Consider the following 25,135-nt stretch of genomic DNA (forward strand, 5'->3'; position numbering starts at 1 on the left):
TAAAACAAAATAAAAAATAGAAACAAATTCATGGGTTTCAAAATCTTTTTTTTTTTTTTGTTTTTTTGGGCTTCCCTTGTGGCATACGGAATTTCTCAGGCTAGGGGCCCAATTGGAGCTGCAGCTGCTGACCTAAGCCACAGCCACAGCAACACCAGATCCAGGCCATGTCTGCAACCTACACTGCAGCTCACGGCAGCACCGTATCCTTAACCCATTGAGTGAGGCCAGGGATTGAACCTTCGATGAACTAGTCAGGTTCATTAACACAACGGAAACTCCTTCAAAACCAATCTTATGGTTACCATAGGTGAAACCATTGGGGGGAGGGAAAAATTGGAAGGGTGGGAATAACATACACACTACTGTGTAAAATAGATGATTAATGAGAGCCTACTGTATAGCACAGGAAAATCTTCTTAATAGTCTGTAATAACCTATATGGAAAAAAGAATGGGTATATTTATATGTATACCTGATTCACTTTGCTATACACCTGAAGCTAATAAAACATTGTAAACAACCATACTCCAATAAATCTTAAAAAAGAGAGAAAAGGGAATTCCCATTGTGGCGCTGCAGAAACAAATCCAACTAGTATCCATGAGGATGCAGGTTTGATCCCTGGCGTCACTCAGTGGGTTAAGGATCTGGCATTGCCCTGAGCTGTGGTGCAGGTCCCAGATGTGGCTCAGATCTGGCGTTGCTGTGGCTGTCGCATAGGCCAGCAGCTGTAGCTCTGATTCGACCCTTCGCCCGGGGAACCTCCATATGCTGTGGGGGTGGCCCTAATAAAAGAGAGAGAGAAAAGAAAAAAAAAAATAGGCAATTTTCATGTGCTCACCACATTTCAAATGCCTACATCCTATGTGTAAAATTATCCAACATATGGATGTCAAATATCTTTTAATAGAAATATATTTAATATTCAACTTTAAAAAAAAGTGCTCTGACTACAGGTGAAATAACAGGCATATTACTTGAACACTTTCTGGGTGCAAAACTGTGTGCAAAGCAGTTTGCTGGGTGTCATGGGAGACACACAGACATATGTAGCAATAAATGTACTACATATAGCAAAGGATCCTCTGCCATCTAAATGGTCTTTTTACTTTTCTTCAGAGTGCTTGAAACATCCATTTCCCACTAACACTTATTTTCAGTGGGTCAAACAATATTTCTGTGATCTATGCCGTAGCTTACAGCAACACCGGATCCTTGACCCACTGAGCCAGGCCAGGGATCAAACCCACTGAGCCGTAACAGGAATTCCCAGAGGGCCTTCTTATGTGGAAAATATAAATTTAAGATTCAATTCCCCTTCAATTTCACTGTGCAAGAGCTATTTAAGAATACCTAATAAGGGTCCTCCCATATAGTTTGGAGAGAGACGTTTAAATGATGTCTTTTCCAGGATGTGGAATCCCCTGGTTGCAGGTCATGGAACACATCTGGTCTTTATTGAAAGATTACTGTGTTCAGCTTCAGAAACAAGCTCAGAATATCCTTTTAATAATTTAATTAAACCTTGCAATAATGTATCATAGCAACAAAGAAGCATCTTGGAAGCAGGAAGGATACAAAAAACCTCAGGGGAGTTCCCGTTCTGGCAGGGCGGAAGGCACGGCGGAAGTGAATCCGACTAGTATTCATGAGGATGTGGGTTCAATCCCTGGCCTTGCTCAGTGGGTTAAGGATCTGGTGTTGCTGTGGTTGCAGTGTAGGCCAGCAGCTGCAGCCTGATTTGACAGATTTGACCCCTAGCCTGGGAACTTCCATATGCCATGGGTGCGGCCCTAAAAAAAACCCAAAAAAAGCCAGGACATGGAAACAACCCAAATGTCCATCGACAGATGATTGGATTCGGAAGATGTGGTATATATACACAATGGAATACTACTCAGCCATAAAAAAGAATGACATAATGCCATTTGCAGCAACATAGATGGAACTAGAGAATCTCATACTGAGTGAAATGAGCCAGAAAGACAAAGACAAATACCATATGATATCACTTATAACTGGAATCTAATATCCAGCACAAATGAACATCTCCACAGAAAAGAAAATCATGGACTTGGAGAAAAGACTTGTGGCTGCCTGATGGGAGGGGGAGGGAGTGGGAGGGATTGGGAGCTTGGGCTTATCAGACACAACTTAGAATAGATTTACAAGGAGATCCTGCTGAATAGCATTGAGAACTTTGTCTAGATACTCATGTTGCAACAGAACAAAGGGTGGGGGAAAAATGTAATTGTAATGTATACATGTAAGGATAACCTGACCCCCTTGCTGTACAGTGGGAAAATTAAAAAAAATTATAAAAAAAAAACAAAAAAATCAAAACCTCAGAATCCACAAAAGTATATTCTTTTTTTTTTTTCCTAGGAACAACACACGGTGGTGCATCTTTATTCTATATCTGGTCACAGCAAATCTCACACAGCCCACAAAGGTATATTCTTGAAACCTAATTTTTCTCTCTAAATTATCCTCATTTATCCCAAATACAGTCAAATTAAGACTAATTTGTTTGCAAAATAAGTCTGATTTCAATCAACTTGGTCTGATTATTTACATAAGTGTAGTTGATCATATAAACTCTTAAATTTGGCTTTGCTGGAAATTTTAGAAGACCTCTCAAGTCCAGAAAAGCCTTGCCAAGCACTTGCCATCAGATTCTGCCTGCAATACCTACAGATTTAGATGGATTCCTCTCTTCTTAAGGTCCAAAATATCCTGGAGTTCTTACATGTGTCAGGAAGTAGCCTTTCTTATTCACCTAGAAAGGCCACTGCAAACCTAACAGTTTCCAAGTTCTGGAGGGATCAGGTTGAGGGAAATGAAAAATGCTTCAATTCTGCTTACGAAAGTAAAATTTATGAAATTGCTATTAGCCATAATTAGCTTAAGGGAAAAAGATTAAAAGCCAGTAGTACTTCAGACGAAAAGTCACCAAAATCATAATCATATTTACCAATTAATCAAATCCCATGTAATTGATTTTTGCTCTACTTGAGTCCAGTTTTTCCATTAGTTTGGTTGACCTTGCCTGATGACTGTGAAAGAAATCATTTCAAGAAGTTTATAAGGTTTTTGTTAAGGCTCTTATGATTTGCCCAGTGAAGAGGGTGCCTTGATTTCTGGAGAATGTGCAAAGCATACTCCCAAGTGGAAAATATATTTTCTAACAGTTTCTTTGTCATTGTGAGGACTTCAGCCTTGCATTACAAGAAGGCTTTTTAATCCATCAATCAAAAATGGGATTGGCCAGGGAGCCAGGAAGAGCCAAGCAGCCATATTAGTTTCCCATAGCCCAACTATTTCATTTACAGCTATTGTTTACCGATTTTAATTTTTCTGATTTAGGAGCAGACTGTTGTCATCTTACCAGGAACATAGAATAGCAAAAGTCTGACAATGAAGGGTTCATTTTTGCAAAAGCAGAATAGACTTTATCTGCATGTGCTGTAATCTTTACAGATATTGTTGCCTTGTTAACTAGGGCATTTCTCTAACACTCTGGTTCAGTCCCTTTGGTGTGAGCCTCAATTTTTTCTTTTTTCTTTTTTTTTTTGTTTTTTGTTTTTTGTTTTTTGGGGGCCACACTCATGACATATGGACGTTCCCAGGCTAAGGGTCGAATTAGAGCTGCAGCTGCTCGCCTACACCACGGCCACAGCAACACGAGATCTGAGCCTCGTCTTCGACCTACACGGCAACGCTGGGTCCTTAACCCACTGAGCAGGGCCAGAGATCAAACTTGCATCCTCATGGATACTGCTTGGGTTTGTTACTGCTGAACCACCTCGGGAACTCCATGAGCCTCAATTTTAATGATTGATAACATTTTTAGGTAAGGATATATAAGATTTCCAGGAATTTCACATAATCTCTGGAACATTTATAATATATCTTTATATAGCCGTAACATAAAGAAGGCTTAATGTTACCTTTTTTTTTTTTTTTTTTTTTTTTCCTTTTTGGCCACACCTGTGGCATGTACAAGTTCCCGGGCCAGGTATCAAACCTGCACCACTGCAGCATCCCAAGCCTCAACAGTGACAATGCCAGATCCTTAACCTGCTACACCACAGGGAATTCCTTAATGTTACCTTTTATTTGACAATGCTGCCCGTGTGCTTTGACATGCCAAATAGCCTAACTGGTTTAATATCTTTCTTTCTTTTTTTGTCTTTTTGCCTTTTCAGGAGCTGCTCCCTCAGTATATGGAGGTTCCCAGGCTAGGGGTCTAATTGGAGCTGTAGCCACCGGCCTATACCACAGCCACAGCAACGCAGGATCCGAGCCACGTCTGCAACCTACACCACAGCTCATGGCAACACCGGATCCTTAACCCACTGAGCAAGGCCAGGGATCGAACCTGCAACCTCATGGTTCCTAGTTGGATTCCTTAACCACTGCACCACAACGGGAACTCCTAATATCTTTCTTTAAGACCCTTTAGGACAAAATTACTTTCTTTTTCCTGAAAGACCTCATTTCTATTCCTCACACTTTCTTTTACCAGAAACACACATCTTATTTTCCTTATATACTGAAATGTTTTCCTTACTGTATCTAGTAGCTTTAATCACATATGTATTGTAATATTTAGCCCTTAAAAAACCTTAATCTCTAGTGAAAACCAAGAAGCAAGCTATTATGAACTGTTTGTCAAACCAGGCATTTCCTGATTGGCAAACTTATGAATATATTCCATAGCTTCTAGAAGTATACATTTTCTCTTCCAATAAACCCAACCATCTTCCATTTTTCTCTAGTAAGAAGACAAAGTAGGCAAACTTAGACCTGCTTAGCAATTAGTTTTTTAGTATTTTACTTTAACTGAAAATGATCTTGATATTCAATGAATTCCACTATTTAAATTAATTTAGCAAAACTCTAAACTTTCAAGTTAATACAAATCTGGAGAACCTACTTTTAAGCAGAGGTATTGTAAAACATAATTATTCTTAATGAGTTCACATAAACTTTTATCCCATTTGTTTCTGTTTTATTACTTATGAAAATACCATCATACCAAGTTAATTTTCCCATTGACAAATTTTATAACAGAGATAACATAAGTTTATTGACTTTCAGTAAACCTAGGTACATTAAAACTATTATACTGGAAGTTCTCATTGTGGCTCAGTGGGTTAAGAACCCGACATTGTCTCTGTGAGGATGTGGGTTCTACCCCCAGCCTCACCCAGTATGTTAAGGACCCAGCATTGCAGCTAGCTGGAGTGTAGGTCCCAGATGTAGCTTGCACCCAGTGTTATGGCTGTGGGCTAGGCAGCAGCTACAGCTCCTATTTGACCCCTGGCCCAGGAACTTCTATATGCTGCAGGTGTGACCATTAAAAAAAAAATTTTGTTATACTTAATATGATTACTCTAAAGACATGTATTAATAAAACCAACAACTGGAGACCCCGCCATGGTGCATTGGAAACGAATCCAACTAGGAACCATGAGGTTTCGGGTTTAATCCCTGGCCTTGCTCAGTGGGTTAAGGATCCAGCATTGCTGTGAGCTGGAGTGTAGGTCAAAGACATGGCTCGGATCTGGCTGTGGTACAGGCTGGCAGCTGTAGCTCTGATTGGACCCCTAGCCTGGGAACCTCCATGTGCCCAGGGTGTGGTCCTAATAAGCAAAAATAAATAAATAAATAAATAAATTACAGAAAACCAACAACCTAAACTTGTTTTCTACATTAAAGATGAATCCTAGACAGCCTGTTCAATAAGTGGTGCTGAGAAAACTGGACAGCCACATGTAAAAGAATGAAATTAGAACACTTCCTAAGACCATACACAAAAATAAACTCAAGATGGATTAAAGACCTAGATATAAACCAGATACTATAAAACTCTTAGAGGAAAACATAGGCCAAACACGCTCCGACATAAATGACAGCTACATCTTCTCAGATCCACCTCTTAGAGTAATGACAATAAAAACAAAAACAAACAAATGGGACTTAATTAAACTTAAAAGTTTCTGCACAGCAAAGGAAACCCTAAACAAAACGAAAAGACAACCCACAGAATGGGAGAAAATCTTTGCCAATGAATCAACTGACAAGGGATTAATCTCCAAAATTTATAAACAACTCCTATCGCTCAATTCCAAAAAAACAAACAACTCCATCAAAAAATGGGCAGAAGATCTAAACAGATAATTCTGCAAAGAAGACATATGGATGACCAGAAAACACATGAAAAGATGTTCAGCATCACTCATTATTAGAGAAATGCAAATCAAAACCACCATGAGGTACCACCTTACACCACCCAGAAGGGCCATCATCAAAAAGTCTACAAAATGTGGTGGAGAGCATGTGGAGAAAAAGGAACCCTATGACACTGTTGGTGGGATTGTAAATTGGTGCAATACTGGAAAACAGTGTTTTTTTCCTGTTTTATGGAAATTGGAGATTTCCGCAGAAAACTAAAAATAGAACTACCATTTGATCCAGCAGTTCCATTCCTGGGCATCTATCCAGAGAAAACCATGATTTGGCATGTTCTCCAGTGTTCATTGCAGCACTATTTGCAATAGCCAAGACATGGAAACAACTTAAATGTCCATCAAGAAGATGTGGCACATATACACAATGGAATATTACTCAGCCATTAAAAGGAATGAAATAACGGCATTTTTAGCAACATGGATGGACCTAGAAATTATCATGCTAAGTGAAGTCAGTCAGATAATGAGACACCAACATCAAATGCTATCACTTACATGTGGGATCTAAAAAAAAAGATAAAAGACAAAAAAAAAAAAAAAGAAAAGAAAAGAAATTATGGAGTTCCCGTCATGGCGCAGTGGTTAACAAATCCGACGAGGAACCATGAAGTTGGGGGTTCGATCCCTGACCTCACTCAGTTGGGTTAAGGATCCGGCTTTGCCGTGAGCTGTGGTGTAGGTCGAAGACACGGCTCAGATCTCAAGTTGTTGTGGTTGTGGAGTAGGCTAGCAGCTGTAGCTCAGATTTGACCCCTGGCCTGGGAACTTCCATGTGCACAGGTGTGGCTCTTAAAAAAAAAAAAAAAAAGTCATGGACCATCACTTAATGAAAGGATATCCAGATATCAGGAAAAATTCACCAAAGCATCTGAAGGGTGCCATGAAGCAGAGGTGCCATGGGGGTGGGGCCCTCAAGGGGCTTGGTACCAAGTACCAGTCCAAAGCAAGATCCACATGACCTCAGGTGGGCTTTTCTGATATCCCGCCAACACCCCAAGCATTGTCAATATAAACAATTAATAACCAAACTATAATAGGAGTAGAAAAGAGTTGTATTTGAGCCAAACTGAGAACTTTAGCCTAAAGACCGCCTCTCAGGTAACTCTGAGCAACTGCTCTGGAGAAGCATGGTTTTCAGCAGTTTCATATCTTGTCAGAACAAAGAATATCAAACAAGTCAGGGAGGAGGTCCCATCACGGCTCAGCGGTAACAAACCTGAGGAGTATACATGAGGATTCAGGTTCGATCCCTGGCCTTGATCGGTGGGTCGGGGATCTGATGTTACCACGAGCTGTGGTGTAGGTCACAGACACAGAGCAGATCCCGCCTTGCTGTGGCTCTGGTATAGATCGGCAGCTGCAACTCCCATTTGACCCCTAGCCTCAGAACTTCCATGTGCCAACCAAGGGTGCGGCCCTAAAAAGCAAAAAAAAAAAAAAGAAAGAAAAAAAGAAAAAGAAAAACAAAAGAAACACACCGTTCATGTGAGGCTTACCTGGCTTCTGTTTCTCTTGAAGTTTATAAAACACCATACTTGACCTAATTAACAATCTTCTTCTGCCCGTCGATTACTCAATCTTTGTCTCAAATGTGGGCATATTATAAGTCATCGAATTGCAGTCTCTAGATGGTGACAGACAGTAAACTTCAGCGATAAGATTCCTCTCATTTTCCTTTTGCATAGACTTGAGAGTCCGAAGGCCAGAGTCATTGCTGCTGGGCAAGACTGGGCAGGGATGGCGCTGAGAGCAAATGTGAACGCAGCAGTGGGCACCTTCTCTGAGCCTGTCCCTGCTCCTCCTTCCCAAAGTCCATACCCCTGTCACGTAGATGCTGCCCATCTTCACCAGCTGAGACAGTAATCGCATAGACCTAGGGAAAGTTACATTAAATAAAAATCCCAGAGCTCCCATCATGGCGCAGCAGAAATGAAACCAACTAGGAACCATGAGGTTGAGGGTTCGATCCCTGGCCTCTCTTAGTGGGTTAAGGATTCAGCGTTGCCGTGAGCTGTGGTGTAGATCGCAGACGCGGCTTGGATCTGGTGTTGCTGTGGCTCTGGTGCAGGCTTACAGCAACAGCTCCCATTAGACCCCTAGCCTGGGACGTTCCATATGCCCGGGGGGGGCCTCAAAAAGACAAAAAGACAAAATATTAAAAGATAAAAGTAAAAATAAAAATCCAATTCCCAGTTGTAATAGGCACATTTCAAGGGTTCAGGTGTCAAGTGTGGTTAGTGGCTACTGCGTCAGGCAGTTCAGATAGTGAACGTTTCTGACCTTCCAGAGCATTCTGTGAGACCGCACTGCGGTAGAGGACCACATCCTCCCTCCCTCTCAAATTTCTCTCCCATTCCTTTTTCTGCTCGCCATGCTTATTATTCAGCTATATCAAGGGTCTAACAAAGACTCTCTCTTTGACCAAACTCTACTTAGGCTCCTCTGATCTCTTTTCTTAACTAGGCCTCAACCTTGGCCTTCTGGATCCATCCTTGCCAAGTCCAGTTTTAACAAAAATCTGAAGTCAGTTTAGAGAGACTCCTGCAGCCTTGCTATCTGAGCCATCCCTAGCCTGCTCACAGCAAGAATTATTAAATCAATTTAGCAAGAATTCCCCCTACCCTTGATGTCTCTTCTTAGTAATTTTCCATCTACTGACCCCCGCACTCTGTTTAATGGCTATAAATTTCTACTTGTCCTTAATCGTGTTTGGAATTGAACACACCTCTCTCCCCTGTTGTAATGTTCCCATTGCAATCGTCCTAAATAAAGGCTTCCTTACTGTCTTAACAGACATCAGACTAATGTGGGTTTTTTTTCTTTTTGCCATTGCTTGGGCTGCTCCCGCAGCATATGGAGGTTCCCACGCTAGGGGTCTACTTGGAGCTGTAGCCACAGCAACGTGGCATCCGAGCCTTGTCTGCAACCTACACCACAGCTCACGGCAACGCCAGATCCTTAACCCACTGAGCAAGGCCAGGGATTGAACCCGCCTCCTCATGGATACTAGTGGAGTTCATTAACTGCTGAGCCATGATGGGAACTCCAAATAATGTATTCTTTAACACCTCTTCTTCTTGCCCCTAGGAAAAATTCATTTTGTTCTATCTTAACACCATGTCAGAGCTCCCTTGTGGCTCCACTGGTTAAGGATCTGGTGTTGTCACTGCTGTGGATCTGGTTACTGCTGTGTCTGGGATTCAGTTCCTGGCCCCAAAACTTCCTGGTCTCATGGGCGCAGCCAAAAACAAAAAACAAAACAAAAAAACCCCACAAACAAACAAAAAAAACACCATATCAATTCCTCTTCTAAAGCCAATGTCATGTGCTGTTGCATTCATTTATGCGTTTGTCTTCCCTTATGGATTACTGAACTCTCATGGAAAGTATCATGAGTATAGTGATCAAAAGGCACTTTTACATCAGAATACTGGGTTCAGAGCCTTCTAATGGCACTTGCTAGCTGTGTGAGCTTGGACAAGTGACATTATGTCTCTAAGCCTTAATTTTCTCATCTGTAAAACTGAGAAAATAAAAATGCTTCTCTTGTAAAGATTCAATGAGAAAACTCACTGTGTTAGGCAAAAAGTAACTATCCCATCTTCCAGTCTTTGCCTCCATACCTAGAAGTTAAAGCTAGAAATGGAAGATTTTCTTTGTAGATCTGAATATAAATTCCCATTTCTTCAATATTGTTATGTAGTGTTGTACTTGTAGCATTTCCTTGACACTTCTATTGGAAATAAGTCAGACTAATCTTTTTTTTAATTTCATGCTGTCAAATTTAGCTCTCCAAACTATCAACAAAACACCGTGCTAATAAGACAAAATTGAGTTTATTCTTACTGCAGTGAGGAAGAATACTACCTTGACAGGGGGCCAAGAGGTAGTAGGATAAAGTAGTGGTATATTTATTGAAAATATGAAGATTAATTGGGGGCATGGGGATCTTTCAATGAGGGGGTTAGAACTGGGCAAGGGTCATGATATTTAGGATTGGAGGACATAGCAAAGCAAGGATTCGGAGACCAGGCATTGTAAGAATCTTGGAGTGTACCGAAATGTCAAGTGATGGTTTCTATTGAAGCGCTGATGGCTCTTTTAGGAAGTTCTTAAAATGAACAATGGATTTATTAGCATTTTTAACTTCCAGGCAAGTGTGTTAATAGCTGTCGTTTATGTAGACAGTAAGGTGTGTGTGGAGGAGGTGTCAGTTCTCGGTGCTTTTAAAAAAGCTGATGAGTGAAATGAATGGAAACATATTCAGGATTCTGAAGTTACTTATCCCTGCAGACAGAGTTTAAAAATGGAAGAGTACTATTTTGGTAGCTTAGACGATGACTTGAACTTTCAACAGAAACCCCACTCCCACCCAGGTTTACTCCCGAATTCCCAGCATCCTTTCAGTTGGGTGTCACCAGTCTTGTGAGAAGGCAGAATTAGGAGTTCCCATCGTGGCGCAGTGGTTAACGAATCCGACTAGGAACCATGAGGTTGAGGGTTCGGTCCCTGCCCTTGCTCAGTGGGTTAACGATCCGGCGTTGCCGTGAGCTGTGGTGTAGGTTGCAGACACGGCTCGGATCCCGCGTTGCTGTGGCTCTGGCGTAGGCTGGTGGCTACAGCTCCGATTCAACCCCTAGCCTGGGAACCTCCATATGCCGCGGGAGCGGCCCAAGAAATAGCAACAACAACAACAACAAAAAGACAAAAAAAAAAAAAAAAAAGAAGAAGGCAGAATTAGGAATGCACCTCCTCCTGCCTGAAACCTCAAGTGGCTTTAGGGCATAAGTTCGCTGGTTAGATGGCTTGGAAGAGTTTCCTTCCTGATTAACAGTTGCTGCTCCTTGGAGAAGGGGCACTTCTGAATTTAACCTTCCATAGACAGCATGTGCAGTGTCAAGAAATAATTATTCTGACAATAATGCAGTAAGAGACTTTATTCAGGATTACTGCAATAGGGACATTACAGTAGGGGAGAGAGACTGCACTCAACTCCAAATAAGGATAAGTGGATGGAAAATCACTAAGAAGCGACCTCAAGGATGGCGGATTGTTGCTAAACCGACTTACAGAATTACAGTGCTGAAGGCAGGCCAGGGTTTGATGAGCTATCAAGAGTGGGGAATTTCTTCTAAACTGACTTAGCAGGATTCTTGCTGAGTTTCTTCTTACTCCAATGAGGAAGAGTGAACACTAAAGAATAACTTCTTTTTACAGGTATAATGATGAAACACGAACCTGGGCACCCAGGGGAACTATTGGGTCTCCTTGGGGGCAAGTGGGAGGCATAATTAAATGCCAAAGGGATTCTCATCTATAAGATTCTTGATGAAGTTTTACGTGGAAACAGGAGAAAAATGAAGATGACCTCCCAAAGGTCCTTCAAACGTTTGTAGCTTTCTTGTTCAGGACTGAAAGAAATAAAAGTTAAAAAAAAAAAAAAAAAAAAGAGGTAAGTAAACAGCTCGTTCTAGGGGCAGGAAGAGGCTCCCTGCGATGCGATCGCTGCTCTGGACTGGGGAAAAAGTTAAGAACAGTGGAGCAGCCCGGGGGCCCTGCCAACGGAGCACTACAAGTCCCCAAAAGCACCGCGGTGGGGGCGGAGCTTCCTGACCGTTATGACGTAGTGGGCGTGGTCAGACGGGACAGCTCCTCTCGGCTTTTAGCCCCGCCCCTGTCCCCTTCCCCGCCCTGTTGCTGTTGCGCCGCGGCTGGTTGCTTCCCCCGGTGAGTCCCTGGAGTGAAAGAGGGCAATCAGGGACGGTTGGGGCCTCGCGTTCTCCGACTTTACACTTCCAGCCCTGAGAAAAGGCCCTGGGCGGGTAGAGGTGCTGCCGGTTTCGGTTTTCACCTCCTTCCATCTTTCTAGGGTGACTGTAAGTGGGAGTGGCGTCATGGAGTCCTTGGAGCCCCTCCGTTGCCTTGGAGGGTTGAAGGCAGTTTATCTCCCAAGGAGGGCAAGGTTTCAGGGTCCGGGGCGGGGTGGGCGGCTCATGAGACCGAAGGAACCTTCGGACCGGAGCGAGGGTCTTGACGTCATGACCTCTCTCGCTAGCCGAGCTTGTGCTGGTTCGTTAACCGCATGCTTGACGTCATCGCCTTCTGCTTCGTCGCCGAGGCGGGATCCTGCCCGGTCACTCGAGGCAATTTACTTTCTCTTGAGACCTCATTTTCGCTGTCCTGATCCCTGAAGTCCCCCTTTCCTTCAGTTGAGGCCATCTGTAATTGGAGGAGACGTTCTAGACAGCCGAGAAGAAAGAGCAGCTGGCGTGCGATGACTTGCTTCTTTACCATGGAGTTTTTTCCCATACTTCCTCCCCGCCGCCACCGTCCCCCCCAGTTTAATTTGGGGCCTCATTATGATTTCATATTAAATCCAGGGCATATTAACTTTTTTCCATCACTTGGATTCTTTGCTCCTGGTTGGTGTAAGCCAACAAGTGGCCATGGTTGGAGCTGAGTAGAATAGTACAAATGCTACGTATTATAACATCCCCACTATTGCGAAAACTGCTAAAAACAAAAGACTTAATACAGTAGGTCTTTGTAGATTATGTAGAACACATGATTAAGGAGTATCCAATGACACACTTTCACAGGTAGTTTCAGAGGGCCTCTACCTGAAACTACCTCTTTGCAGACATGATGGCTGTGGAGCACAAAGGACCCTGAGAGAGGTAGTCAGCGGGGGTTATGTAGCACTAACAAGTCGTCTTGTCTTTGGAGTCAAATAGTACCAATAGTTAAAATTTTCTACTGTGCTTTTTATAAATGTACTACCATGCTTCCCCATTTTCTTAGATGAAAAGACAAGCTCTTTCACTTCCTTGGAATCATCATTATATGTAGCTGGAAAGCTTCTTAGAGCTTTTCTAGCCTGATCCACGCATTTTGCTGATGAGGCCTAAAAGGAGGTAGTGTGACTTGGCCAGGATCTCAGAGCTAGTCAGTGGCAGAACTAAGACAGGAACCCAGGTCCCCTGGCTCCTAGCTTAATCCCCTTTCCACTACACTTCAAGCACTGTCACTACCCATGTCACTTCGAGGATTAGCATACTCACTCTTCTCACAGAAAAAAATCTAATAAAATCTCAGTAAAGTGGAATAAAATGGAGATTTAGTACACAGCTTTGAGATCTTCACAGTTACTTCTGGTTACCCAGCACTATTTTTCCATTCTTCCCTAGACCTCTTGTCACAGTGGTATTGTGATTTGTGGTATGAACGCTGCTTAGAAGAAGCTGGGCAACTAATCCAAACAGTTGTCAATGAATTAGATACTAAAAATCTCCTGGGGCTATAAAATTTATGTAAGGCCCTCAGAAAGATTTTAGGTAAGGAGCTAGAATGAACTTGGAAGATTTGGAGTAGAGCCAGTGGCTCTAATGATTTGAGGACCAGTGTGACTGTGTGTCTTTGCTTTTGCTCCCCATCTCATGGGTGTATATCGACATATCCATACTATCTATTGTCAGTGTTGGAGTTCCCATCATAGCTCAGCAGTTAACGAATCTGACTAGCATCCATGAGGGTGCAGGTTCGATCCCTGGCCTTGCTCGGTGGGTTAAAGATCTGGCGTTGCTGTGGCTGTGGTGTAGGCCAACAGCTACAGCTCTGATTCAACCCCTTGCCTGGGAACCTCCATATGCCATGGGTTCAGCCCTAAAAAAAAAAAAAATTGTCAGTGTTCTCTGAAGGGTAGTTCTGTGGAAGCATCTCTTCCAGGGCCAAGGGGAGCAGGATTCAAATCAGTTCACCCATTTTGCTAACTGCTAATAGTTTTAGAAAGTTAAGTAAGCAAAGATGAAGGAATTGGGTTGCATGTGGATTTTGTTTTTACTTATATTTGTTTTTACTGTTCCCAGATGAAGAATTGATTTGCATTTCTCTTTTGGCTTTGGAAGCATTTAATTTCCTTCTGCAAACTAATCCAAAGAGCCATATAATCCAGACGATCTATAGTCTTCATTTCTCTTGGAACATACCCACTGGTATAAAACGCTAATGTTAAGATGTTGGGCATTCTTTATGGTAAAATTTTATGGTTTTTACTAAGTTTATTTCTTCTTTGTGGTTCAGCAGACATGAGGAAAAATCTTTAGGAAAATTGGTGAATTGATTTGGTCGAATCTTGGCATTGTTAGACTCTGAGCCAGGAAGCTTAACATTTTTCAGTTTCTCTGCTAAAAAGCACATCAGTGTGGTTTACAGATTGATTCAAAAAGAGCAGGAGTAGAATCGGCTTTTTGTTCCTCTTCTTCGGGAGAACATGAGAGAATCTATGCCCTCGTGGAACAGGCCTGGGAGTTGTATATTAGACTTGAAAAGCTCATTAGATGAAAATGTGTCCGTTTTTCCTAGAAGCCAGGAGCCAGTTCAATGGGCTCATTTTAAAATACGTTGCTTATTATTGCCTGCTTCCTCTGAGGACCCTAATCATTTTGGAGACTGAGCTGAAAAAAAGTTAACAACTATGTCAGAGTCTAAGTAAAGCACCTCTAAGGGTTTGTGAACTCTTTGCATTAGTTTCCCACACTTAATAGTTTGTCTTTAAAAATCCTTCTTTGTGGAGTTCCCATCGTGGCTCAGTGATTAACGAATCCTACTAGGAACCATGAGGTTGTGGGTTCGTTCCCTGATCTTGCTCAGTGGGTTAAGGATCTGGCGTTGCTGTGAGCTCTGGTGTAGGCTGCCAGCTGCAGCTCCGATGAGACCCCTAGCCTGGGAACCTCCATATGCCACAGGAGCAGCCCTAGAAAAGGCAAAAAGACAAAAATAAATAAATAAATAAATAAAAATTAAAAAATAAAAATCTTTACTTGTTTTCCCTGGTCACTCTCTATGTGACCAGTCTTTGATTTGAGGGTAGGACTGAGGAATTAGGTGGACTGCCATCCCATGATTTCTAGGGAGCCTAATTCATTCCACTGCTTTTTCATGACCCGGTGACTGTCTAGGTCTCTAAATGTAACTTTTGCTCTTTTTGTATTTCCTCTCTCTTTCTTGCCTCTATATTTATTGCCAGAATTAGAAGTGAAGGGTAAAGTTCCAGTTGTGAGGATATGGGTTTGATCCTTGGCCTCGCTCATTGGGTTAGGGACCTGGCATTGCTGCAAGCTGCCACATAGGGTGCAGATGCGGCTGGAATCTGGCATTGCCGGGGCTGTGGCATAGGCCAGCAGCTAGCCCAGGAATTTCCATATGCTGTAGGTGCAGCCTTAAAAAAAAAGAATTGAATGGTAGACAGGATCTTTAGTGGGAAGAGTGGTCAGAGGGGGAAGCTGATTCTTCAATCATTCTAATTTTCCTTCCTCATCCTTCCCACTCCCCCTCCACAGTCATTTCTGGACTGCTTTATCAGAAAGATAATTTCCCAAGGCTTTGGTGGAGCCTGTTTCTCCCAGGGAATTTTATTATCCCTGGGAGGGAGGACAAGGACCTTAAACATTAAGAGATACCTTTCTTCAAGAAAAACTAAATGAGGTATCTCTTCACTGACCTGGTTCAGATTACCATGGTTATGCCGTAGGCTTACCCATGGCTTTTTCTGTCCTCGACTTTACTCAGAAGCAGAGAAGAGAAACCACTGCTGTTCTCCACTCTGACTGCCTCCTCAAACTCTTCCCCAGTTTTGGCAGAGGAGGAGTTCTTTATTTCAAGAATGACTGAGTTTTGAATACCCAGAGTGCCACTGGGTACCCCCTAAGTCCTTCCGGCAAGGGGATGAGATGTCTGAATGGGAAACTTTATGGAGTCTTACATTTTTTTTTTTTTAAACTTTTTTCTTTTTTATCTTTTTAGGGCCACACCCGCAACATATAGAAGTTCCCAGGCCAGCGGTCTAATCAGAGCTACATCTGCCAGCCTACACCACAGCCACAGCCATAGCAATGTGGGATCCGAGCTGCATCTGTGACCTACACCACAGCTCACAGCAACACCGGATCCTTAACCCACTGAGCAAGGCCAGGGATCGAACCCGCCTTCCCATGGATGCTAGTCGGGTACGCTAACTGCTGAGCGGTGACAGGAACTCCTCTTACATTTTTTATTTTATTAAAGTATAGTTGATTTGTCTCTTACATGTTTGATAAGCAAGGAACCAAGACTTGATTTTTCCAGATGGTTAAGTTTTCAGATTAATGAATTGAGATAGATTCCATTGGCTGTACACCCAAGCCTCTGAGCGTAAGCTCCTTTGTGCCATTTTTGTAGTATATGCTGTCCTTTCTTCAGTGTCCTGTTCAGGAGCTAACTTATGGACTGATTGTTTTTCTGATAAAGAAAGAGGGGCTAAGAGTTCCCATTGTAGCTCAGTGGTTAACAAACCCAACTAGCATCCATGAGGATGCGAGTTCGATCCCTGGCCTCGCCAGTGGGTTAAGGATCCAGCATTGCTGTGTGCTGTGGTGTAGGTCACAGACACAGCTCAGATCTGGCGTTGCTGTGGCTGTGGTGTAGGCCGGCGGCTTCAGTTCCTATTGGACCCCTAGCCTGGGAACCTTCATATGCCACAGGTGCGGCCCTAAAAAAGACAAAAGACAAAAAGAAAGAAAGAAAGAAAGAGGGGCTACACCAAGCTCCCCTACCCTTGGCTGGTCTTGCCTTTCAGAGTAGCATACATTTGCAAAATAGCTTGCCGGAGTTTGAGTGTGTGGAAGGTGGGTAATGGAGTGTGAATTGTATGGGTCCTTAAGGAAATCAGATCTGTGCCTTTTGTTTTTTTGGCACCATGCCACTGGAACCAGCTATGCCAGCTGAGCCAGCCATACCAAAAATTGACCTAGCACTTGGAGCTTATCAGCTCCTTACTCTATTTTAGAAAAAAGAAAGCTGAGAAACCGCAGCTTCTCCAAAAGTATCCACCACATAACGAATGGGGCCAAAAATAAGAATTAGCCCTACCGTCATTCACGCCATGGGTTTACCTACAAAGCCTCTTCATTTCACTTTTTGATGAAGGACACGCTGCATATCTTATTCAGTTACTCAGTGAATGCTCAATTAGTGATTATTCTAGGCTGGGCATATTGTGTTTATAGGAGTACTATGAAGGAAAAGAACAGGGAGCAGAGTACTTCGGTTAATTGAGAGACAGGCCCTGAGTCACTCTGAGTGTTATCACCATCCATAGTCAAAGGACAGATGAGGTCAGTTTACACACTCAGATGAATGGTGCTCCAGGCTTAGGACAGAGGGGCTGTGCTGGCCTCAGTGTGACTGCAGACCGTGAGGAAAGATGGGTCTGCAAGCTGAGAAACCTCCCTGCCCATCCTCCCACGGCATCCAGCAGATCGGCCGGCAACAGCGTATCCTGAGGAACAAGTCCTGGCCTAGACCGGAATACGATCCCTTCCTTTCTTAGAAAAAGTGATCTGAGGTTTGAGGTTGAGGATGTGGCCAAACTGTGTCACAAACCAGAAAGCCAATCCATTTCTTAGTTCCGTCGCTCAATCCCAAGAACACATATTTCAGTGCCTCAAAGTTCCCTGTGAAAACACTGACCTCTGGGGAGCTGGAAGAGGAGGGCTGGTTGCTCAGAGTTCAAAATAAAGCCAGGAAATAAGATGGGTGGGGCAGAGCTAGAAGAGTTACTGTGTTCTTTGGTTATTGAACTTTTGATTTTTTTAAGGGGTGTGTGTGTGTGTGTGTGTGTGTGTGTGTGTGTGTGTGTGTGTGTGTGTGTGTTTTTACAATCTCAAAGCATGTTCCCACAGCTGAATTTGCAAGGTACCAGGTAGTGTTTGCATAGGTACAGTTCTTCATCCGTTGCATGGAACTGCAATATTGTTTACATTTCCCAGCAAAAACTCTGGGTTGAAAAAGATGGACTTACTAAATGTTAGGGGGTGAAGTGGGGGTGGAGCATGTAGAAGAGAGGGCATGTCACACTTGAGGGGCAGGAAGTATCAAGTCCCAACAATTCAAAAGACTTTGTTTTTTGTATGTACTGTTTTTACCTCCCAGGTATCTTGATCACATTTTATCTGTACTGTGACCTAGAAAGCTGATATAGAGCTTACTATCCCCGTTTCAGAGATAAGGATCCAAACATGCTTGCTGGGGAGTTCCCTTTGTGGCTCAGCAGTTAACAGTCTCAACTAGGATCCATGAGGATTCGGGTTCGATCCCTGGCCTTGCTCAGTGGGTTGAGGATCCGGCGTTGAGCTGTGGTGTAGGGCGCAGAAGCAGCTCAGATTCTGCATTGCTGTGGCTGTGGTGTAGGCCGGCAGCTGTAGCTCCGATTTGACCCCTAGCCTGGAAACCTCCCTATGCCAAGGGTGTAGCCCTAAAAAGAGGGAAAAAAGCCAACTTGTTTGCTGTCCTCCAAACATGGGCTACGTTTTCCTGTTTCTATGCAGTTACGCATGCTGTTTCATTCATCTGGAATTTCCTCACCCCCAAACCCATATGTCAAAATCCTAATCTTCCTTGAGGGTTTATCAAGGATCTTACTCACTCCTGGAAGCTTTCCATTTTCCTAATCAGTTGCATCTCTCCCTCTCTTGAACCCAAGAGCATTTAGCACTCATTCTATCCATTTGACAGTCAGTTTCTCATCTAACCTCCATATTGGATCCTTTTTGAGAGCAAAGATTGTGCCACAAAAGGAAAAAAAATTAATAATCGGTAACATCTGTTAAACTCTTTCTTTATGCAGACTTTGTGCAAGTAGTTTATTTGGGTTCTCAGCATGCCTTTGGCAGGTCGGGATTTAAGGACTTGAGGATGTACATTGCAGGCATACCTCAATGTGCTTCCAGACCTTGCATTTTTTACCAGTTAAAAGTTTGTAGCAACCTTACCTTGAGCAAGTCAATTGGAGCCATTTTTCTAACTACCTTTGCTCACTTCATGTCTCTGTATCACATTTTGGAATTCTAACAAAATTTCAGACTTTTTAAATTTTTTTTGTCTTTTTGTCTTTTCGTCCTTTTAGAGCCAAACCCGCGGCATATGGAGATTCCCAAGGTAGGGGTCTAATCAGAGCTGTAGCCGCCGGCCTACACCATAGCCACAGCAAGACCAGATCCGAGCCTCGTCTGCAACCTACACCACAGCTCACAGCAACGCCAGATCCTTAACCCACTGAATGAGGCCAGGGATCGAACCCACAACCTCATGGTTCCTAGTCGGATTTGTTAACCACTGAGCCACAATGGGAACCCCTGTTTTTATATTTTTGTATGGTGATCTGTGATCAGTGATCTTTGATGTTGTCATTTTTGACACTTTTAGCAATACATTTTTTTAGACATAATGCTATTATACACTTAATAATGTAAATATAACTATTATATGCACTGGGAAACCGAAAAAATCGTGTGACTCGCCTTATTGAGGTATGCACTTTATCAAGGTGGTCTGGAATGGAACCCGCAATATCTCTGAGTTATGCTTAAATTTCAGTTAATGCTCACAAAAAAATGAATGAGGTAGTTGTTATTAGCCCCACTTTACAGATGAGAAAACATGCACAGAGCCCAGTTAAGTAAATCACCCAAGGACGTATGTTTAATTGGTGGTGAAGCTGGAACGTGAACTCCAACCTTATGATTTCAAAACCTATGCTTATCACCACTGCATGTCAGATAATCTCCTCTCGCCCCTGTCTTTCGTTCTTTTTTTTTTTTTTTTTTTTTTTTTGCTTTTTAGGGTCGCACCACAGCATATGGAGGTTCCCAGGCTAGGGGTCCAATCGGAGCTACAGCTGCCAGCCACAACCACAGCCATAGCCTTGCTGGATCTGAGCCATGTCTGCAACCTACACCACAGCTCACGGCAACGATGGATCCTTAACCCACTGAGCAAGGCCAGGGATGGAACCTGCCTCCTCTTGGATGCTACTCAGATTCATTTTCGCTGAGCCACGTCTTTTCACTGTATTGCGCCTTGATATGTGGAAGGACCGGATAATTATAAGATAAAAGGAATAGAGCAGAGAAGCTGAAATCTAGAGAAACTGAGTCACAGGGCTTGTTTGGATAAAAGAAATCTAGAATCTAGGTCTTCAGTTCTCAGCTGAGGAGCACACTAGCTATTAGGAGAGAATAAGGTGGGGCTGGGGGATGGCAGTGCCTGTGGCGAGGAGGTCGAAGAGAGTCTCAGAAAATCCTCTTAGCAGAGGAAGTTATGAATGCAGAGTGGCTCAAAGTGAAACAGAAAGCAAGTTGTGTGATTGCGGTACTTGTCAGGCTTTGCTCTTCCTGACTTGCCCTGAACGGAATGTTCCCTGGGTGAGAGCCCAGAAATTCCCAGCATTTCAGACAACCCGCATGGAGCCTCATTCTATCTCGTGTCTCATCCCCAGGACCCCCCACCATGGAAGAGACAATTGGAGAGCCTCCCACCTCAGCTGTCTTGCTGGACCACTGTCACTTCTCTCAGGTCATCTTTAACAGTGTGGAGAAGTTCTATGTCCCTGGAGGGGACGTCACATGCTATTACACCCTCACGCAGCATTTCATCCCACGTCGAAAGGACTGGATTGGCATCTTTAGAGTAAGTGGTTAACTTAGTACCAAGTGACTGGGAACTAGAGGTGAATCTTCATCATCTGAGTATGTGACCGTCTCTGTCTGTATGATAAGCATTTTGCATATATGCCTAGCCCGTATTAAAATCCTCAGCTGGAGTTCCCATCATGATGCAGTGGGAAACAAATTCGACCAGGAACCAGGAGGTTGCGGGGTTCGATCCCCAGCCTCACTTAGTGGGTTAAGGATCTGGTGTTGCCGTGAGCTGTGGTGTAGGTCGCAGTCACAGCTCGGATCTGGTGTTGCTGTGGCTGTGGTGTAGGCCGGCAGCTGTAGCTCTGATTGGACCCCTAGCCTGGGAACCTCCATATGCTGCGGGTGCAGCCCTAAAAAGCAAATAAATAAATAAATAAATAAAATCCTAAACTAAGCTCCCTAGCACCTCCCCCTACAGACACATATGCCGTGGGGCTCAAATTTTATTTTCAGTCTTATCTTAATCTATAAGATAGCAAATCATACCATCCCCAAGTTTTATTATACTTTCAAAGACCAAATGTAAATGTTTTTCAAATTATCCAATTTTGAAATACTCATCTATGACTTGACTGGGGTGGGTGGCCCCTTACATAATTTCTGTGAATTTTAATATTACTTTCTTAGGAGAGTGTTTTTATTTAAAAATGAGTATTACCAATCAGGAAAGGAGGTTGAAAAGTTGCCTTATTCAATGTCCTGCATCCAAAGAAATTTGTTCCCGAGTAAGCGTGTCTTGCTTCTCTGTGAAGATTTCTAAGAACAGAAAGTTTATGAGCTCCCTCAGTGGCCTCTTCCAGTGTCTGATCACTCTGCCAGTTCAAGTACAGAAGTGTACTTTTTTAAAAAATTATAGTCAACACTCTCTACCTCCCCTGCTTTCCCCATCTGTGTCCGTCTCTGTCTCTGACATCGCGAGCGCACGCGCGCTCGCACACACACACACACACACACACACACACACACACCCCATAATGACAAATCTTCCTATTTCCAGAGACAGGAGATAAAGGTCAAATTTAAGTAATTTACACTGCTGAGTCCCAGCATCAGTGACCTTTGTTCTGACACCTCCGTATGTCAAGTGCTTGTTTGCCAACACCGTTTGTCCTGAAATCAGACATTCTTCTTGCCTGCACTGTGATGGCACTGGTGCTAATTCACATCCTTCACTGAATTCCTTTTCCTGATTGTTTGCAATGGCAAGCTAAGTGATAGAGGATGGAAGCTGGAGGCGACAAAGCTGGTGTGTAGAGACGGCAATGGTGGACAACCAGAGGGACCCTGACAGGTGTCATGACAGCTCCTGAGACTGCAGGACTGAACCGTTAGACTGAAGGTGTTCTAACACAAAACACTGACACGCCAGAAGTGTTTTCCATTTTGGAAAGAAGATAGTGATTTTTTTTTTCTTCCCCATATGTAGCAAGGCTGTCCAGTAGAACTTTCTATGACCAACACTGTCCAGTAGAACTTTCTGTGATGGAGCTATCCTTTCACTGTCCAGCATAGTAGCCTCTAGCCACATGTGCCATTTTAAGTGGCACTTAAAATGTAGTTGGTGTGTTGTGGCTTAAGGGCTCCAGGGAGTAGCATCCCCATGGGCCTTGTTTACTATAGGGATTGCACCTACACCCAGATGGACATTAGTCCCTAACCTCCTGTGACTCCATTTATGGGAAGAAAAGGACAAAGAAACGGTGAGACTTAGGGGACATTTCTACTCCTAAGACCCTATTGGACAAGGACTGATAGAGGTAATTGAACAAGGCCGGTGAGAGAAAAACCACATCTTTCTGGACCCCACATTGGTGCCCCTCCCCACCTTTAAGGAATAAAAACCACTATAGGACAACAGAGAAGGGGGACTCTTCTCCCCCCTCCCAACAACCCTGGGAGCTATCTGCTTTCCTTTTTTTTTAATTTAATTTAATTTTTTGTCTTTTTGTCTTCTTAAGGCCGCACCCACAGCATATGGAGGTTCTCAGGCTAGGGGTCTAATTGGAGCTGTTGCTGCTGGCCTATGCCACAGCCATAGCAACTCCAGATCCGAGCCACATCTGCGACCTACACCACAGCTCATGGCAACGCCAGATCATTAACCCATTGAGCAAGGCCAGGGATCGAACCCACAACTCATGGTTCGTAGTCGGATTCGTTTCCGCTGCGCCATGATGGGAACTCCTCTGCTTTCCTTTCCTTGATAAAGACATTGCTTGCTTGCAAAACAAACAAACAAACAAACAAAAATGTAGTTAGTGTGACTGAATAACTGGATTTTAAATTTAATTTATCATTATTTTTTTTATTGTCTTACCCTTGGCATATGGACGTTCCCAGGCTGGAGTTGAATCAGAGCTGCAGCTGCCAGCCTGCACCACAGCCACAGCAACATGGGATCTGAGCCACATCTGCAACCTATACCACAGCTCCCGGCAACGCTGGATCCTTAACCCATTGAGCAAGGCCAGGCATCCTCATGGATGCTAGTTGGATTCGTCTCTGCTGCACCACAACGGGAACGCCCATAAATTTTATTTAATTTTAATTAATTTTAATTTAGGGAGCCTTTTGTGGCTAGTGGCTAGCATACTGGTCAATGCAGGTATAAATAGTAAAAAAAAAAAAAAAAAAAGAATGATTCAAAATTCAAAATTACTCATAGGTTTCGAAATATAATCTGTAACTTTTTTTGGCAACACAATTATATTTCCATTTTGCTCAGACTCTAATCCTCAAGCATTTAGCAACTTCCAGTGAGGACTTCACTCTAAACTAAATGAAAATCTTATGCTTTTTAAAAACAAATTGTTTTGGAGTTCCCTGGTGGTGCAGCAAGTTAAGGATCCGACATTGTCACTGCTGTGGCTCTGGCTACTGCTGTGGTGGGGGTTCCATCCTTTACCCAGGAACTTCCATGTGCTTCTGAATAAATAATGAAAACAAATCTTTAAAAGCATTTTAAAAATACATCTATATTTTTATACTTCATGCATTTCAGAGGTATTGCCATACCACAATAAGGAAATTGTGGTTAATCCAAAGAATGGCCTCTGATGTTCATTGTCCAGAAAGCTATTGATTTGAACACCTACCCCAAAGCCTGAAAGAAAATTTGAAGATTGATAGAAACACAGACCTTTTGAGAACAGAACGATGTGTTAGGTCTTTGTGTGTGTGTTTCTGATTTAATCCGTGTTTCTGATTTAATCCTCACCGCACAGTGGCCCCCTGAGGTAGTAGTATTAGGCTTGTTCTCTGATTAACAAAATAATATACTCAAGATAGTGACTTACTCAAGATCTCCCAGCGGTGAAGCAAGTTTGTTTGAATCTCAAATCTCTGCTTTTCTTCCCCTATCCTACGGAATTCCTCTGATGAACAACAGGTGGTAAACTAGAGGATTAAGGACGAACTGTAAAATTTTGTCCTTCTGGAGTTCCTGTCGTGGCTCAGCGGTTAATGAACCCAACTAGTATCCATGATGACGCAGGTTCGATCCCTGGCCTTGCTCAGTGGGTTCAGGATCCCCCATTGCTGTGAGCTGTGGTGTAGGTCATGGATGCGGTTCAAATCTCCCATTGCTGCAGCTGCAGCTCCGATTGGACCCCTAGCCTGGGAACCTCCATATGCCGTGGGTGTGGCCCTAAAAAGACAAAAAAAAAAAAAAAAAAAAAGAATTAAAAAATAAAAACAACCCTTTGTCCTTCTGACCTCACTTCTGAAGTGCTCCCAGTGTTCTCTCAGTGTAGCCTTACTCATACGCCTCCACTCCTCATCTGCCCTGACGCCACTGGTTCCTGGCACCAAGTAGGCATGATGAGATGTTTCTCAGGCACAGTCTTCTCCACATAGTGAAAGCTGCTACCGGGATGACAAAGCCTCAAGTGAGCGGGAGTCAGCTTTTCTTCCTTCAGTGTGTAGTCCTGTGCTCCATACTCTCCCTCCCCCAGGCTCTTCCGCCGTATTTCAAGGTTCCAGGGAGGGGAAATGTCACACCACGAGAGGCAGGCTGGGCCTGGGACTCCTCAGATAGAGGAGCCAAGGACAGAGGTTGCAGGTGGTCAGAAGTTGCTCCCTTGTTCCGGGCAGCAGCACTTCTTAGGCCTTCCCAGATATTTTGGTCACAGTGCGTTAAGAAACTCCAGGATATACAGTGGGAAAATAAAAAAATTATAAAAAAAAAAAAAAAAAGAAAGAAAGAAACTCCAGGATGTGAATGAAGACTTCATAAAATGCCTGCTTCCTGAACCTCCACAGGCTGCCGTGGCTCCGAGATGCTGACAGCAATGGGGTGTGTGTTAATGAGACACTAAAACATGCCCTAGAATGTTCTGAGGCGCCTTCAGCATAGCCTTTTCA

The 25,135-nt window shown here is 43.3% G+C and overlaps 1 protein-coding gene across 2 annotated transcripts in view; it reads left to right on the forward strand.

Moving 5' to 3' along the window:
* The first annotated feature begins 11,948 nt into the window (after nt 1–11,948).
* CALCOCO2 (calcium binding and coiled-coil domain 2) overlaps nt 11,949–25,135 on the forward strand; it is a 30,160-nt gene continuing 16,973 nt past the window's right edge. For both annotated transcript variants that reach the window (XM_084984733.1, XM_003131552.5), the window contains exons 1-2: nt 11,949–11,987; nt 20,572–20,762. In XM_084984733.1, coding sequence (XP_084840859.1) covers nt 20,583–20,762 — 180 coding nt within the window. In that variant the 5' untranslated portion in view covers nt 11,949–11,987; nt 20,572–20,582. The remainder of the gene's footprint in view (nt 11,988–20,571; nt 20,763–25,135) is intronic.

Source organism: Sus scrofa, chromosome 12 (assembly GCF_054392235.1).
Source record: "Sus scrofa isolate SSC_HxYL_T2T_F1_AM1 chromosome 12, Sscrofa_HxYL_maternal_Yorkshire_Landrace_v2.0, whole genome shotgun sequence".
NCBI lineage: Eukaryota > Metazoa > Chordata > Mammalia > Artiodactyla > Suidae > Sus > Sus scrofa.